Consider the following 18,059-nt stretch of genomic DNA (forward strand, 5'->3'; position numbering starts at 1 on the left):
ATAGAATTCAAATAGAATTAGTTATCAAGGTGACAATAGCCTGTTTACCTAGCCAGGAGGTTCACACAGTTATAGTCAGCCTCTTTTAGGGTGCTTTCATTTGGGTACAGTGCAAATATAAGTTCAAAACCAGCTCCTTATACTCAACATAAGTGGACACAATACCGGGGCAGTAACGTTCATTTGTGTAACAAATAAATACATTATTGGAAGGCTGTGAAAAGAAATATTGTGTGGGTTACACCGCTGGAACATGTAGTTGGGTGGATGAACAGAATGGGGGATGAGGCCAAGAGGGACAGCTCCCCAATACATTCAGGCCTCAAGTGCAGGAGGGACGGCCTCACTAAATACCACAAGCAAACATACCCACTTCCAAAAACATTCATCCACAAAGCCAACAATTTTTAATGCAAATAAAGTCATTCATCTTTTTGCTTTCAAGATTTCCTCTAGTCATTGTTAATGCGTGAGAAAGATTCACACATTCTTGTTAAGGCTACCTCTTTGTTGCACATTAGAATTCTCACACAGATGTGACTTAATTTGCTATAGTATTCAACTGAATGAAACTGAATAACTGAGTAAACCGTATGGAGCAGCAGCAACAGCAACAGCAATGAGTTGACTGACCTAGGCCAACAGAAGACGATGATGAAGCTTGCCTCCCACTGCTACTACATAGTTGGAGGGACAAAACTACCTATCAGTGCCATTATGCGAAAGAGAAGTAACCATGTGGAAATTCTTTTAATATTTATTTTATCAAATTTTCTTGAAAAACATATTTACCCCTGACTAAATAATATTTTCTAATCTACCAATGTCATATACAGTACATATATACCGACAAAAGAAACGCGAAATACCATACATATTGGTTAATATATGAAGAATTACTCATATTCAAGAGATATAAGATTGGTTCGATGCACAAACGAACACATGATTATGTTGTGTTGAACGGATGCTCATGAACACAGCACATGTGACGTCATAGATCCATGACTCGAGATGCACCATTTGTCTCGTGCAGGATTAGCATGTAAAGTATGGAAATCAGCTGCACCATATCTTAAGAATAAAGACACTCCTTGGTAACACTTGACTGATTGTTAGTTTTGTCAATAAGTGGTACACATTCGAAGCATCTCTTCTTAATGTACATACTTCTCTCTATGTTTGTATGGTCACGTTTTTTTTGGTGGTGAGTATAAAAAGAGTAAAACTAAATCAAGAAAACTCATAAAAAAAGGACCAAGGCTCTGTTGCTCACCCGAGACATTCAAAGTGAGCCAAAGATAAATTGTATTGAACTCCTTACCCATCAAGTAAGGAAAGTGTGTCTGTGTAATGCACTCTGGTTGAAGTGAGGGGACAAAATAATATTCTTATTTTCAGCATAAGGTAACAAACAATAAAGTAAAGTGTCACTACAGCTGGTAAAGCAGTTTATGAGATGTAAGCTATTCAAATTCTTTGCAGCATGGTCAACAATGGCCACCTTGAGTGCAGATGGTGATGTGTAAAATAATTATCATGTTCTCAAAGTTTTATTTAGATCACTGTGACTGTGATAATCTTAGTTTTCAATTCTTTATTTTATCTGCATGAACAAATCCTAATTCTAATGTTTTGCTACATATAGCAATGATTCCTAGGACTTGTTGTCACTTTGTAACGATGTTCACATTTTGACATATTTATTTTTTTCATAAAGAGACAACTTAAATTTAGATGCAATGGCCATGTACAAATGTCAGTGAGATTATTACGGTATGCCAGACATCCACCTGAAGCTTCAGGCTCTTCCCTTTCAGATGTTTCTTGGAAGAAGAAGATGGAAGGGCAGATGAATGACAATGTGCCATGATGTAAGCTCACTTGGACCTTGGGTCCTGGTAAATTGAAAATGTCAATCATCACCATACTCGAAATGGGTGAAAAAGAACTTGCAAAAGAATCTTTTATCCTGTATGATGTTATGATAAAATCTTTAATCCATTCCTTTCATACTAATTTCACTACTACCCCCTATCAAGTGAGGAGTATGCCTGTTCTAGCTATATGATGAACACTAAGTTTGTTATAGCTCAATTACACTGGATGGGACATGCAAGAGGATAATAAAAGAGACCACATCTGAGAATAAAATATAAACAAATTATCTAGCCACAAAATCGTCCAAACAACATATACAGAACCGTGGAAGGAGAACAGGAATGTTTCTCCAAGTCATCACTGGTAAGGGAACTCAAAATACATCAACTTCTTCATGTTTACAACCAAAATGAACTCCCCTGCATGCAAGTCCAAATGTTTATTTTCTCTCCCATATCCCCCATTTAAGCCTTACATTAGCTGTCCTATTCTAGTGTAATTAGTGCAGCTTGAGCTGAGTGTGCAGGTAAACTGTGAAGTAAGGTGTGTGTTCCTTCCCAGACAAGCTACAGCTCATGCCATGGCTGTCATCACACACACACATCTCCTCCAACACCATCCTTGCTCACACCGCAAGCCACAGACACTACCAGCCCAGTTTACACACAACTCCAACTTAAAAGGCCCTCTTTGAGATATTCAGTTCAAATGCAAAATGAATTGAAATATTGGCCATTAATCTGTTCCCCATTCATCTCCATTGACACTGAGTAAGTAGAAAAATATGTCAAGAGGGCTCCAGTTAAAACATTTCTGATTTTCCTCCAAGAAAACAGCATTCTGTCCCCTTTGATAAGATCAGGAGCAAAAATTGCTAGACAATGTTTTATTTCTTTCCTTTGCCAGACATCTTTCTCTACTCCATGCAGGGTAAACGAGACTGACTTTATACACTTGTGCTTGCCTTTCCCATAACTGTGACAGCTCGCTCAGCACATTACCAACAACTTTTATTTGTGAAGACATGCATATTATGGTCTGAAGAATTTTCAATTTAATCACTTGAAAGTTTCAACCTCTGTAACTGTCTTCATTAATTGAAGTAGTCTTGCATCAGTAGCTAAGAGTACATTTCACACAGCATGCTAGAAGAAGAAATAGCAGCAGGAGCACCTTACCAGAGCCCACAACAAGTGCTCCTTGTCACCACACAGACACAACCAGCCAGCCACCATAGTAGGTCTGTCTAGATGCCCTGTTCATTTACACTGATAATTATCTCAGCTGGTCCTTTCCACCAGTACTATATGTCAATACCCCTAAGCTTTGACATCTTCGAAGTATATATAATACTGCAATAACATTTAACATTCAAACATATCATTTTCTGTCAGAAAACAGATCTCATCCTCATACCTTATAAATAAATTGACATTTGACAAACAAAATTGAAAATATTTTAAGGACATTAAAATGTCGGCATTGCCCTGTGTCTATCTCAGTACTGCCCTGTGTCTGTCTCAGTATTGCCAAGTGCCTGTCTCAGTACTGCCCTTATCTGTTTCAGTATTGCCCTTGTCTGTCTCAGTACTGCCCTTGTCTGTCTCAGTATTGCCCTGTGTCTGTCTCAGTATTGCCCTGTGTCTGTCTCAGTACTGCCCGTGTCGGTCTTAGTATTTGCCTTGTCTGTCTCAGTACTGCCCTGTCTGTCTCAGTATTGCCCTGTCACTTGTTTCTGTGATGACCAACAGCTATGGGTGGCAAGTCACCATCCCATCTATCAATGCCAGGCAATGCCTCCTCCTAACTATAAAAATAAGTCTGGCCATTACCTGGACTGACGATGTCTGTGGAGTCAAGCAAGTTGTTCCTGTAAACAAAAGAAGATATCATTAAGATGTAGTAAATGGTGTACCTAAATAGTAGTTTTCTGAACACTGAGGAGACCTGTATCATTTGAAGTGTGATCTGAGCAGAAAATGTGTTAATGATATGGTGATCCTGGCTGTGCAGATATACTTTGGCAGCACACAATGGAGCTTGCACAGCTTTCTTCTAGTATCAAAGATATCCATCTCTCAGCAGTAATTAATTTTGGGTATGCAAAGTCTGAAATATCCTACTTTGTTACTGTTTCAAAGAGATGTGAACCATCAAGGATTATGCAATTAAAGAGCTGTTGGCAGTCTCAAGCTCTTATCTATGTACAGAGTGATGAAAGGCAAGTGTCATCAAGGGCTTTCTGACCTGGAAGTTTTATCACCGCCCCAGAGACCTTCAGACCCATTATCCCACAATGACCAAATAATTAATTGATCCCAGTGGACACTGTAGCAATCCAGCACAGAGTGGACACATTGTAGCAAGCCAGCACAGAGTAAATACACTGTAGCAAATCACTGTAGTAAGCCTGGAAAGAGTGGACACACTGTAGCAAGTCACTGCAGCAGGCTAGCACAGAGTGGACACACTGAGTGGACATGCTATAGTGTAAGGCAGTTTAGAGTGGACATACTATAGTGTAGGGCAGTACAGAGTGGACATACTATAGTGTAGGGCAGTACAGAGTGGACATACTATAGTGTAAGGCAGTACAGAGTGGACATACTATAGCGTAAGGCAGTACAGAGTGGACATACTATAGTGTAAGGCAGTACAGAGTGGACATACTATAGTGTAAGGCAGTACAGAGTGGACATACTATAGTGTAGGGCAGTACAGAGTGGACATACTATAGTGTAAGGCAGTACAGAGTGGACATACTATAGTGTAAGGCAGTACAGAGTGGACATACTATAGTGTAGGGCAGCACAGAGTGGACATACTATAGTGTAGGGCAGTACAGAGTGGACATACTATAGAGTAAGGCAGTACAGAGTGGACATACTATAGTGTAAGGCAGTACAGAGTGGACATACTTTAGTGTAAGGCAGTACAGAGTGGACATACTATAGAGTAGGGCAGTACAGAGTGGACATACTATAGTGTAAGGCAGTACAGAGTGGACATACTATAGTGTAAGGCAGTACAGAGTGGACATACTATAGTGTAAGGCAGTACAGAGTGGACATACTATAGAGTAGGGCAGTACAGAGTGGACATACTATAGTGTAAGGCAGCACAGAGTGGACATACTATAGTGTAAGGCAGTACAGAGTGGACATACTATAGTGTAGGGCAGTACAGAGTGGACATACTATAGTGTAAGGCAGTACAGAGTGGACATACTATAGAGTAGGGCAGTACAGAGTGGACATACTATAGTGTAGGGCAGTACAGAGTGGACATACTATAGTGTAAGGCAGTACAGAGTGGACATACTATAGTGTAGGGCAGTACAGAGTGGACATACTATAGTGTAGGGCAGTACAGAGTGGACATACTATAGTGTAAGGCAGTACAGAGTGGACATACTATAGTGTAAGGCAGTACAGAGTGGACATACTATAGTGTAAGGCAGTACAGAGTGGACATACTATAGTGTAGGGCAGCACAGAGTGGACATACTATAGTGTAAGGCAGTACAGAGTGGACATACTATAGTGTAAGGCAGTACAGAGTGGACATACTATAGAGTAGGGCAGTACAGAGTGGACATACTATAGTGTAAGGCAGTACAGAGTGGACATACTATAGTGTAAGGCAGTACAGAGTGGACATACTATAGTGTAAGGCAGTACAGAGTGGACATACTATAGAGTAGGGCAGTACAGAGTGGACATACTATAGTGTAAGGCAGCACAGAGTGGACATACTATAGTGTAAGGCAGTACAGAGTGGACATACTATAGTGTAGGGCAGTACAGAGTGGACATACTATAGTGTAAGGCAGTACAGAGTGGACATACTATAGAGTAGGGCAGTACAGAGTGGACATACTATAGTGTAGGGCAGTACAGAGTGGACATACTATAGTGTAAGGCAGTACAGAGTGGACATACTTTAGTGTAAGGCAGTACAGAGTGGACATACTATAGTGTAGGGCAGTACAGAGTGGACATACTATAGTGTAAGGCAGTACAGAGTGGACATACTATAGCGTAAGGCAGTACAGAGTGGACATACTATAGTGTAGGGCAGCACAGAGTGGACATACTATAGCGTAAGGCAGTACAGAGTGGACATACTATAGCGTAAGGCAGTACAGAGTGGACATACTATAGTGTAGGGCAGTACAGAGTGGACATACTATAGTGTAAGGCAGTACAGAGTGGACATACTATAGCGTAAGGCAGTACAGAGTGGACATACTTTAGTGTAAGGCAGTACAGAGTGGACATACTATAGTGTAAGGCAGCACAGAGTGGACATACTATAGTGTAAGGCAGTACAGAGTGGACATACTATAGTGTAGGGCAGTACAGAGTGGACATACTATAGTGTAGGGCAGCACAGAGTGGACATACTATAGTGTAGGGCAGTACAGAGTGGACATACTATAGAGTAAGGCAGTACAGAGTGGACATACTATAGTGTAAGGCAGTACAGAGTGGACATACTATAGTGTAAGGCAGTACAGAGTGGACATACTTTAGTGTAAGGCAGTACAGAGTGGACATACTATAGTGTAGGGCAGTACAGAGTGGACATACTATAGTGTAAGGCAGTACAGAGTGGACATACTATAGCGTAAGGCAGTACAGAGTGGACATACTATAGTGTAGGGCAGCACAGAGTGGACATACTATAGTGTAGGGCAGTACAGAGTGGACATACTATAGTGTAGGGCAGTACAGAGTGGACATACTATAGAGTAAGGCAGTACAGAGTGGACATACTATAGTGTAAGGCAGTACAGAGTGGACATACTTTAGTGTAAGGCAGTACAGAGTGGACATACTATAGAGTAGGGCAGTACAGAGTGGACATACTATAGTGTAGGGCAGTACAGAGTGGACATACTATAGTGTAAGGCAGTACAGAGTGGACATACTATAGTGTAAGGCAGTACAGAGTGGACATACTATAGAGTAGGGCAGTACAGAGTGGACATACTATAGTGTAAGGCAGCACAGAGTGGACATACTATAGTGTAAGGCAGTACAGAGTGGACATACTATAGTGTAGGGCAGTACAGAGTGGACATACTATAGTGTAAGGCAGTACAGAGTGGACATACTATAGAGTAGGGCAGTACAGAGTGGACATACTATAGTGTAGGGCAGTACAGAGTGGACATACTATAGTGTAAGGCAGTACAGAGTGGACATACTATAGTGTAGGGCAGTACAGAGTGGACATACTATAGTGTAGGGCAGTACAGAGTGGACATACTATAGTGTAAGGCAGTACAGAGTGGACATACTATAGTGTAAGGCAGTACAGAGTGGACATACTATAGTGTAAGGCAGTACAGAGTGGACATACTATAGTGTAGGGCAGCACAGAGTGGACATACTATAGTGTAGGGCAGTACAGAGTGGACATACTATAGTGTAAGGCAGTACAGAGTGGACATACTATAGCGTAAGGCAGTACAGAGTGGACATACTATAGTGTAGGGCAGCACAGAGTGGACATACTATAGCGTAAGGCAGTACAGAGTGGACATACTATAGCGTAAGGCAGTACAGAGTGGACATACTATAGTGTAGGGCAGTACAGAGTGGACATACTATAGTGTAAGGCAGTACAGAGTGGACATACTATAGCGTAAGGCAGTACAGAGTGGACATACTTTAGTGTAAGGCAGTACAGAGTGGACATACTATAGTGTAGGGCAGTACAGAGTGGACATACTATAGTGTAGGGCAGCACAGAGTGGACATACTATAGTGTAAGGCAGTACAGAGTGGACATACTATAGTGTAGGGCAGTACACAGCGGGTGTCTGAAAATGAAACTGATAATGCCATATGTTCGCCATCAGATCTCATCCAGCCCACATTATTATGGAGTGCATGACAAGTAGGTTAATCAAATGTACAATTAACCCCCACCCTAGTACATGTGTATACACCTTACCTACATACAAAACATTTACATGTGAGTTATTCACTCATAAAGCATTCCCAGTGTGTATGGTTCAGAGTAACCATTGCCCAGAGTAAACTTCCTGTAAATGGAGCCACTTCAACATAAACACTTTTGTATTAAAATAAGCAGAAGCTGGAATAATCCTAACAGAATCCTACAAACAAAGTACAAAGTAAATCCTCTTCACATGAAGGTGGTGCTAAAACCATCTCTGAACATGAATGAGGGTAGTTAGTATGGGGAGTGTGGAAAGAAATATCCATCTATGTACATTCCACATGGCCTCTTAATACTATTACTCTAGAAAAAGAATATAATATTGCTCTTCTATTGCCCTCTATTTGAGGGATGTATGTATTCAAGTTTCCTTGAGGGTCCGGAGTAACAGAGCTTATTAATACTGGATACTGACAGAACTCTTGGACAAGAACAGATGAAGGCACGTCCCTAGAACGAGAACAGATGAGGGCATGTCCCTAGGACAAGAACAGATGTAGGCATGTCCCTAGGACAAGAACAGATGTAGGCATGTCCCTAGGACAAGAACAGATGTAGGCATGTCCCTAGGACAAGAACAGATGTAGTCATGTCCCTAGGACAAGAACAGATGTAGGCAAATCCCTAGGACAAGAACAGATGTAGGCATGTCCCTAGGACAAGAACAGATGTAGGCATGTTCCTAGGACAAGAACAGATATAGGTATATTTTCAACACAAGAAAATCAGTAGGAATGTTCCCAGGACTTGGTTTTTGTGACTTTACCATACAGTTTCACTATAAAACACCATATGGAAATGATACTTATGAACAATATTCTTATTCTACACAAATTAACAAACAATTGTAGTTCAGATTGCAGTATTGCAGAAGCTGGACATAAATGACCAAGTCTTGCCGAGGCTGAATATGTTCCAAACACTGACAAGACTATCAACTGGGGTGGTATGGAACTTTGAAACAAGATATAGTCTTTCTAAGAGTGACTTCCACATCTTATGGATGTAAATATGCTTTAATTGCTCAAAAGCAATTTCCACAGTAATAAAACTCATAGACCTCAAAATAGTTGGAAATGAACTTAACTTGATGTGAATATGTTTCTCCCAGTGAGAGGAGCATTAAAAAGTGATACAACAAAACATTTAGGAGGCAGCATTTCAGAGACAATTTTCCACATGAAGTGAGCTTGATGCATGAAGACTGTTACCCTATACCCCAGACATGTAAAACTCATTCTTTATATCATCCCAAAACAATAAAATCTTCAGTGCAGTTCCAAGGGTCACATCCCCACATTAGGGATGTTTCAATTGGGGAGAGCCATATGTTACACTACAACTCTGTTCTAGCAGTCGGGAAGAGTGGTACTGGCTTTGTAGTGGCACTGTGTATAAGGAACATGCATACAGAACATTTATCCTCACAAACACCTCAATCATGGGTGCGACACAGTGTGTATGTACGTATGTATGTACACAGGCTCCGTAGAATATGAAATCTGGGTTATTCCCTCAAATTATAACTGAAAATAGCTTTTTAACTAAAAAAAATAGAATAACCCCAAAATCCATTAACCTGGTTACCGTATAATTCAAATCAAGAGAGAGAGAGAGAGCAAAATATAGTGCTGACTTGTGCAGCATTAACTGATGTGTAACTAGTAGGCCTGAAATCTCCTTGAGTGACAAAGTGCATGAATACACTAACACTCATTCTCCAGTTACCAAACAAATACATGGTGGAAACACAAGAACATTGACAGAGCAGACAAGGAGGCAGTATGTACTGTCAGCTGCTACAAGCTAGTTGTGTCAGAACCTCAAACAGTAATGGCATATGACATAACAGCAGTGTGTCTACCAGTACTGTTTTTTAGAATTGGGGCATACGTACTGGACTCCAAAAAGGAACACCATGCTTTTCCTACATTGAGAATTCTCTTCTTGTCTCACAAATGTATCATGACAAGCTAAATTCCTTCCTTCCAATCAAATACATTGAAGCCAATGGATTTTTTCTCAAACTGGAATGGATATGTTTTTTGGGCCATTTACCTTTAATACCAGGCATCAAGACAACACAAGTTCAATCTTATCTCACAGCTACTAACATTTGTCTCATAATAGCCCAAAGAAACCACTCCCCAAATTAAGGAAAATGTATGATGCATTGGTTGTGGCATTCAGAGGAGCAATGCATGATCCACTGGATGGGCAATGGGAAAAATACTGTCCTAGACAGTTGAGCAGGGGCAAGCTGTTGCCTGGGGAGAAGAGATACACTGAAATTGTCCAGGCTTCTGAAACACTATCAAACACACAGTCAGCCTTTTCAAATATTGGCTGTAGGTAGAAGAAACAGGTTGGAGCCTACACCAAAGACACGACTCTTTACACTGCGGGATATTCATGCTGCGGTAATACGGCAACGGAGACTATGTAAATGAAATGGAAATGCCACACAAACCATTATGGAATAATTACATTCAGACAGGAATGTATTAACTATTAATATCTGGAATAATACCAAACCAAACATCCATGAAGTAATATTCTATCAAGCCAATAATTCAGGCACTTTACAACTGTATCATGATTTTGATCTCTGAACTCCTCCTATCAATATTATGTTGGGAGATCACAGCTCAAATCTACTTCAAAGAGTAGAGTTTGACCTTTGATCATGTATGTTTCCACTTTCAACAAGATATTCATTTCTCTTATTATGAAAAACTATAATCTTTGCTACAAATGTGAATCATTGATATGCCAAGTATGATATATATGTTTTGCAAAGAGCTAAACTAAAACATCGTGTCAGCAGATCTGCTCTATAGTTTCCCTAAAGATGTTGGCAGGTGAATAAATGTTCTCCACTTCCCAGCATCTAATACCTCCATTCCACTTGTGTGACCACTACTCTGGCAATCAACTAATAAACTGACAGAAATATCACTGATTACTCATCCCGAATTACAACATTCCTCTTCAATGGACAGATAATGCTTAGTTCTTCATTTGACAAGATTGTTCTACATATATACCTATCGTCATCACTGAAAGACACACAAGTGAAACCTACCTTTGGACAACACAACAACTTATGTTTAGCGACATGCAACAATACATCATGTTAACAAAGATTATAGCTAAAATGGATAGAATTATCATTAAACCGCCCGCACGTTATCAGAAATGAGCGGGCCACTGTAACTTGATAATGCCCTCATATTGCTTGACGACAGGCCATTATCAAGCCTGTTGTTAGGTGACGTCATAGGGTAGAGAAAATGACGTCACATATTATAGTGACGTCATCTGGTTTGTTCCACAACGTTTCCATATTTGTAAAATGTGGTCAGTGACATTGGTGTTGATTTCAGTAAATGTTTCAAAACCGATGTTGTTTCTTTTTACTTAATAACAAATTCCATCCATTTTAGCTATAATAATGTTAACGCTATTTTTCAGGGCATTATCATTTGCAGAAGCCCTCGGTCTTTACAACTGCCCTCCTTCGTCAGGCAGTTAATGGAAAACCTCAGGCTTCTGCAAATGATAATGCCCTGAAAAATAGCGTTACCCTTATAACAATGAAATAAAAGAACAATAGTTTGGAAGAATTCGATCAGTGTAAAGAAAATAATAATATTTCAGTCACAGATCCTTGTACATCAATGTAATGTTGCATATTTCAAAACCAGTAGAGAGAGCTTGCTGTCAAAGAATATCTCTTGTGGGTACCATGATGAGTCAATAAATATGAATACTAGCAGTATTAGTTTGTTGATTATGTGAAAAGAAGGACAAGAAATGCTGCATTACTGCTACTCATAATTTCAAGAAACTGTTTTAGGATACTTTGATGAAAAAATGCATTAAGTTCTTTGGGGAAAATTGATATTAAGCCTTCTGATAATATATAGAAATAGACTGTTTAACAGGAGATTCACTTATGCCACTGTGCCTGTCTTTTTATTCCACAAAATTGTCCAAATCAGAACGCCTTAATCATAAAACTAGATTTGTTCGATTTGCACACACACACACACAAGATAAGAATTAATGGATACCTCTCATGAAAGAAACATTACATTGTACTCAAACAATAGGCTACACAGTGAAAATACTGGCTGGCATTTTATGTATGAGAAAATCAAATATCGCTGAACACGGGTCTACCATCATTACAAGCTATAAGCCACAAAGTTGCAAAATTATTATATAGCATTTCCTTTAATTCTGCAGTATTTTATCTGCCTATTGGAAAATTAGTATTTATCCCAGTAATATCAGGCTTCATTAAATGTTGCTAACATTATTAGATATCAGTTGCCATTTTATGCACTGGCACTTTTGGCCATGAATCATTTTGACATTGACAGGTCTAGCTGTTGTGTGTTTAAATGTTGTTTGAGTAATAACTGCAATGCTGTCAAACGTGTATGTAAACAGGCATATTTGGTTAAGTGACTTTATTTTCAAGGGTCAGAGTTCTAGTTGTACAATATTGGGAATTTACATTCTGATTGGGATGACACGAAACAAATTAATTATTATCATAAATAGCCAAATATTAGACAGAGAAAACCAAAGATGTACTGAATTAAATTTTCAAATATTATTTTTCAAAATATTGTTCATTAATGGGATAGAATATTATTATTAAAATACTGAAAAGTTCATTACATTACTTAAATCCATGCAGCAAAACCTCAACTTTTTAAAACTATAGGTAACCATGGCCACCCTAAAAACCTAAATATTTGGAAATACTTTTGATTTAGTCAAACCAAGCATAAGTATCCTCACTCTGTCTGAGATGCTCATAAACTTGAAACAGAAACTTGAAGACATCATAACACCAGGACTTTGTAACTTATGCTCAATGAGAGAAATAGACCATGAATATCATTTATTGGAATGCCCACATTATAATGGAAATAGAACAGAAACCATAGACCTCATTATGTCTAAAATATCAAACCTTCATACATTTGGAAAAGACAGAAAATGATTCATTTACTTGCTACATGTATTACATCACAGACTGTCATACAAAAATAACCAGAAGTACTGATTCAAGTTTTGAGCTAGGAATAAGTTCAGAAACCTAATTTTTTTAACAATAGTTAATCAAGAGCTATGTGTACATAATTTGCTTCTTTGTATAAATACCCATATATTATTGTTCTTAAAAATCATAACTCAATATATAGTTATGTTCATGTGAATAAACATATTGCATTCATCTGTCTTAAGAAATAGTAAAAGAAGTTGTGAAAGAATTAAATAATATTTGATGTATCAGAAACATTAAATGTTTGATAAACTTATACAAATTATTTTATTTGTTGATTTATTCTTGTCTATCACACACAATTCATAATTCAGCCTTATTTATTGCCTACCACATGATAATTTTCTTATGAGATCAATAATTAAAGTTTGTGTCTGTGATGGAACCACACTTCAAGTGTCTTCAATATGTTCCATTGAAGATACACTGCACTGTTGAGGCTCTAAGGTAACTCATGTTAATGTTTCTTTTCAGAAGTGTGTTGACAAGTCTGATATGACCCCAAGTTGCATGTATTGATTGTCACTTTACAGATATATTACAGCTGTAATCCCGAGTGACACAATGCTTATCCTCTACACCCAGCCAGGCTGTTTTACCAGTCAAACCAGGCTTCCAATAAATCCGACGTCATATGTACACAATATAGTTATTATAAACATAGATAAAATATTACATTTCATGTCTATATCTATCATGTCAATGAAAATCGTTACATATGAATGTACTAAAGTGTCTCTAATATAATAAAATATATTAATTTGTAAAGTTTGTATGTTCAGAATATTCATGATGAATTTATCAGGGAATGTTTCAAAATGTTTCTTATTTTTAGTCTGGTGTGTCTAGGATAAAACTTTCCTCAATGAGATGAAAACTACAACCCTTGTTTAAAACAAAGGCAGTCATTTTCGCAAATAACTTTAAATGTTTCTCAGTTCACAGTGTCAGTGAGTTTTGAAAGTTTGCAAGAACAGTACTTTGTGTGTAAACTAGTATAGTTTCTACAGTACTGAAAGGTAGGGGAGCGAAGTCCTGATAGTTGGTTTTGGGGACAAGGTGCCATCTGAAAGCTTGGCGGCACAAAACAGGTGAACTGAAGGGACATCCTACACAAACACTTATCAAATTACTTCTCCCTTAAACACAAAATTGGATCTTACTTTTGAAAAAAAATTGTCTAAATAACCTGTAGCGAACTTAGTAGGTGGGAACAACATTTGTTCAAGCTTATTTTTGAACTTGCTCTAGTTAACTTTTGCGTATATTTTCTTTCCCAGAAAAGATTTTGAAAATATTTATTTCGTGTTCAACAGTACTTAAACTTTGAAGGCAACATTATTGTTTAGAACTGGAGAATTCCAAGAACCAACATAAGAATGAGAAATTATTTGGCTACCAAGAACAAAGAATATTCTAAAAATGAAGTACTCTTGTTTTCTTAAGAACTTGATGACACAATAAAGCACATTTCTCTCTCGTGAATTTGTTAAAAACAATTATCAAAATTCTTAGAATTTGCCAATAATTTAGCACATGCAAGAAAACATCTGGCTTGCTAAATGTATATACTTCACAAAGAAAAACTGTTCAAAGTATGAGAAAGTATTAAGACAAAATTTGTTTGTGAATAAAGTCTTACCAATCTTGTTCAAATTTATAGTCATGGTCTGTCATGGTCTATGATAGATGATCCACAAAGTATGAAGTTGACACAAGCACAGAGGACTGTCACAGATCCCTAGTAAACCACCAGTTGTATCAACCAAGTGTGTGTACACTCCATCCAGAGAGAAGCACTACAACACTGCCAGTGGACCATTCAGGATTAAATACCCTGTAGCTTATGGTGAGTGAGAGGCAGGCCCACTGACTTAGGCAGGCAGGCAGGCAGGCAGGCAAGAAGGCTGGCTGGCTGACAGTGCTGAAACAGGCTGGGCTAGCCTGGCAGCTGAACACGTGGGTCAGTCACTTCATAGTAGACAGACTGTCAGGGAGGGAGGAGGACATAGCCAACCACTCACAGGCAACATAACCAATACATCCTATCATTGACTTGGGAGTCTCCACCTTTTTATACAGGGACAAATATCAGTTTAGTGTCTATTTTTGCAGGTGTTATGTGTGATGGGGCATCTCAAACAAAGTTGTGAACACACACATACCCTAATGAGAGAGGTTCATTTATCAGTTAAACAAAGCAATTTTCCATGACATAAGCCTGTGACATAAAGACATGTATGTCACACCCCAATGACACAAGTATACAAATTAGATAATCCGTATAATGGCAATTTTTTCTCTGGTGAAAAGAAATGATGTTTACAAACAACATGAATTCCTTTGATGTTGGAGACAAGGTGTGCGCTAAAGTGTTATTAGTGTTACTTAATTGCTACTAAAGGTAGCCAGCTGGTTTCAGATTCGTGAGTGAGTGAGTGAGTGAGTATGGTTTAAGCCACTTTTAGCAATATTCCAGCAATAAAACAGCGAGGGACACCAGAAATAGGCTTCACACACTGTACCGGGGTCTTCGGCGTTACGAGCGAATCATCCAACCATTAGACTACCCTACTGCCACGGAAATATATTGGAAGAACTTTCCCTGTCAGAGAAGCAGTTGATAATATGCATATGACCAATTTCTTGACAAATGACAAGCAATACAACATCGGCATACATTTTTGACATGCCTAAATCTTGCCACCAGTGGTTATTACACTGAGATACTTAAACCATCAACTTTCATGAAAAGCACGTGTGAAGCAGCCAGGTGGATCCAGATGTCAAAACGATAGACTTAGGTACAAATCACTCCATCTACACACCTTACCCAAAACCCAGACATACTCCTACACCCACCCTATCAGACACACAAATATAGTCCAAGCCCACAACCCCAACGACACACCTACCCTCAGTGAGACACACACATACACCAAAACACTCTCATACCCTCATCTTTGGTTCAAATCAGTCCTTGTCACTCATTGTCACTAAAAGTGATCATTTTCTTACTGTTCAGTTTCCAGGTAATAGTTGTGGCCAGTCACTGATTGTGCTGTGAAACACTGTCAAACACATCCACATCTCACAGGTTTCTGGGCCAGTTAACATAAACATGAACTCCACTTAATCAGGCATCTTTAAGGTATGGCTTGATGGTGGGTTGACTAAGTGAGTAGGTTCAGTTGGTGTCTTGGCCATATACTGGCAGTTAGATTTCTTCTACCTTAGATGTTTTGCCCATAAACCTTTATTTCCTCCCTTGTGTCAGAAACTTGACAGTGGAAGCCTTGTGAGTTGGGAGTCTTATCTTGTATCTAATCTCAGTGTCACTTCTACAGCTACATACAATTACTTTACTCACTTGTCCTCACACTTCCCCATCCAACACAACTGGTCTCTGTAAAGCACTAACTGCCTTCATGCAGTTCTTATAAACATATTCAGCCTGCTGTCAAGTAGCATTAGCTAAAGTTAGAGAAAATATGTACCACTGCCATAGACCTTGTGACTTAAGAAGACAGGTCTAAATCATAAAATAATCATAAATTATAATGGATGGAGAATGGCCAGCATATGCCATCAAATAAGCGTGGACATTTAGTTGTAATATAAGTGTGGCGTTGAGGAAGCAACACTAGAGCGGAGGGTAGCAAGCATGGTTGCTCTTTGCTGCAGCAACAATAGAGTGGAGGGTAGCAAGCATGGTTGCTCTTTGCTGCAGCAACAATAGAGTGGAGGGTAGCAAGCATGGTTGCTCTTTACAGCAGCAACAATAGAGTGGAGAGTAGCAAGCAGGGTTGCTCTTTACTGCAGCAACACCAGAGTGGAGGGTAGCAAGCATGGTTGCTCTTTGCAGCAGCAACACTAGAGGGGAGGGTAGCAAGCATGGTTGCTCTTTACTGCAGCAACACCACAGTGGAGGGTAGCAAGCAGGGTTGCTCTTTGCAGCAGCAACAATAAAGTGGAGAGTAGCAAGCATGGTTGCTCTTTGCAGCAGCAACACTAGAACGGACGGTAACAAGCATGGTTGCTCTTTACTGCAGCAACACTAGAGTGGAGGGTAGCAAGCATGATTGCTCTTTACTGCAGCAACACTAGAGTGGAGGGTAGCAAGCAGGGTTGATCTTTACTGCAGCAACACTAGAGTGGAGGGTAGCAAGCATGGTTGCTCTTTGCTGCAGCAACACTAGAGTGGAGGGTAGCAAGCATGGTTGCTCTTTACTGCTGCAACACCAGAGTGGAGGGTAGCAAGCATGATTGCTCTTTACTGCAGCAACACTAGAGTGGAGGGTAGCAAGCATGGTTGCTCTTTGCTGCAGCAACACTAGAGTGGAGGGTAGCAAGCAGGGTTGATCTTTACTGCAGCAACACTAGAGTGGAGGGTAGCAAGCATGGTTGCTCTTTACTGCAGCAACACTAGAGTGGAGGGTAGCAAGCATGGTTGCTCTTTACTGCAGCAACACTAGAGTGGAGGGTAGCAAGCAGAGTTGCTCTTTGCTGCTGCAACACCAGAGTGGAGAGTAGCAAGCATGGTTGCTCTTTGCTGCTGCAACAATAGAGTGGAGAGTAGCCAGCAGGGTTGTTCTTTGCTGCTGCAACACCAGAGTGGAGAGTAGCAAGCATGGTTGCTCTTTGCTGCTGCAACACCAGAGTGGAGGGTAGCAAGCAGGGTTGCTCTTTGCTGCTGCAACACCAGAGTGGAGAGTAGCAAGCAGGGTTGCTCTTTGCTGCTGCAACACCAGAGTGGAGAGTAGCAAGCATGGTTGCTCTTTGCTGCTGCAACACTAGAGTGGAGAGTAGCAAGCAGAGTTGCTCTTTGCTGCTGCAACACCAGAGTGGAGAGTAGCAAGCATGGTTGGTCTTTGCTGCAGCAACAATAGAGTGGAGAGTAGCAAGCATGATTGCTCTTTGCTGCAGCAACAATAGAGTGGAGAGTAACAAGCATGATTGCTCTTTACTGCTGCAACACCAGAGTGGAGAGTAGCAAGCATGGTTGCTCTTTGCTGCTGCAACACCAGAGTGGAGAGTAGCAAGCAGGGTTGCTCTTTGCTGCTGCAACAATAGAGTGGAGAGTAGCAAGCAGGGTTGCTCTTTGCTGCTGCAACACTAGAGT

The 18,059-nt window shown here is 39.7% G+C and overlaps 1 protein-coding gene across 4 annotated transcripts in view; it reads right to left on the reverse strand.

The window, feature by feature from the left end:
* Positions 1-18,059, reverse strand: part of LOC139478272 (inactive tyrosine-protein kinase transmembrane receptor ROR1-like) — a 213,856-nt gene that overhangs the window by 46,480 nt on the left and 149,317 nt on the right. For 3 of the 4 annotated variants that reach the window (XM_071260684.1, XM_071260685.1, XM_071260688.1), the window contains one exon: positions 3,714-3,751. In XM_071260684.1, the coding sequence (XP_071116785.1) occupies positions 3,714-3,751 (38 nt within the window). Of the gene's footprint in view, positions 1-3,713; positions 3,752-14,579; positions 14,764-18,059 lie in introns of those variants that run through there. The other variant, XM_071260686.1, reaches the window with a different exon arrangement.

This window comes from Haliotis cracherodii, unplaced genomic scaffold (assembly GCF_022045235.1).
Source record: "Haliotis cracherodii isolate W230 unplaced genomic scaffold, xgHalCrac1.p SCAF_4, whole genome shotgun sequence".
NCBI classification, from domain to species: Eukaryota; Metazoa; Mollusca; class Gastropoda; order Lepetellida; family Haliotidae; genus Haliotis; species Haliotis cracherodii.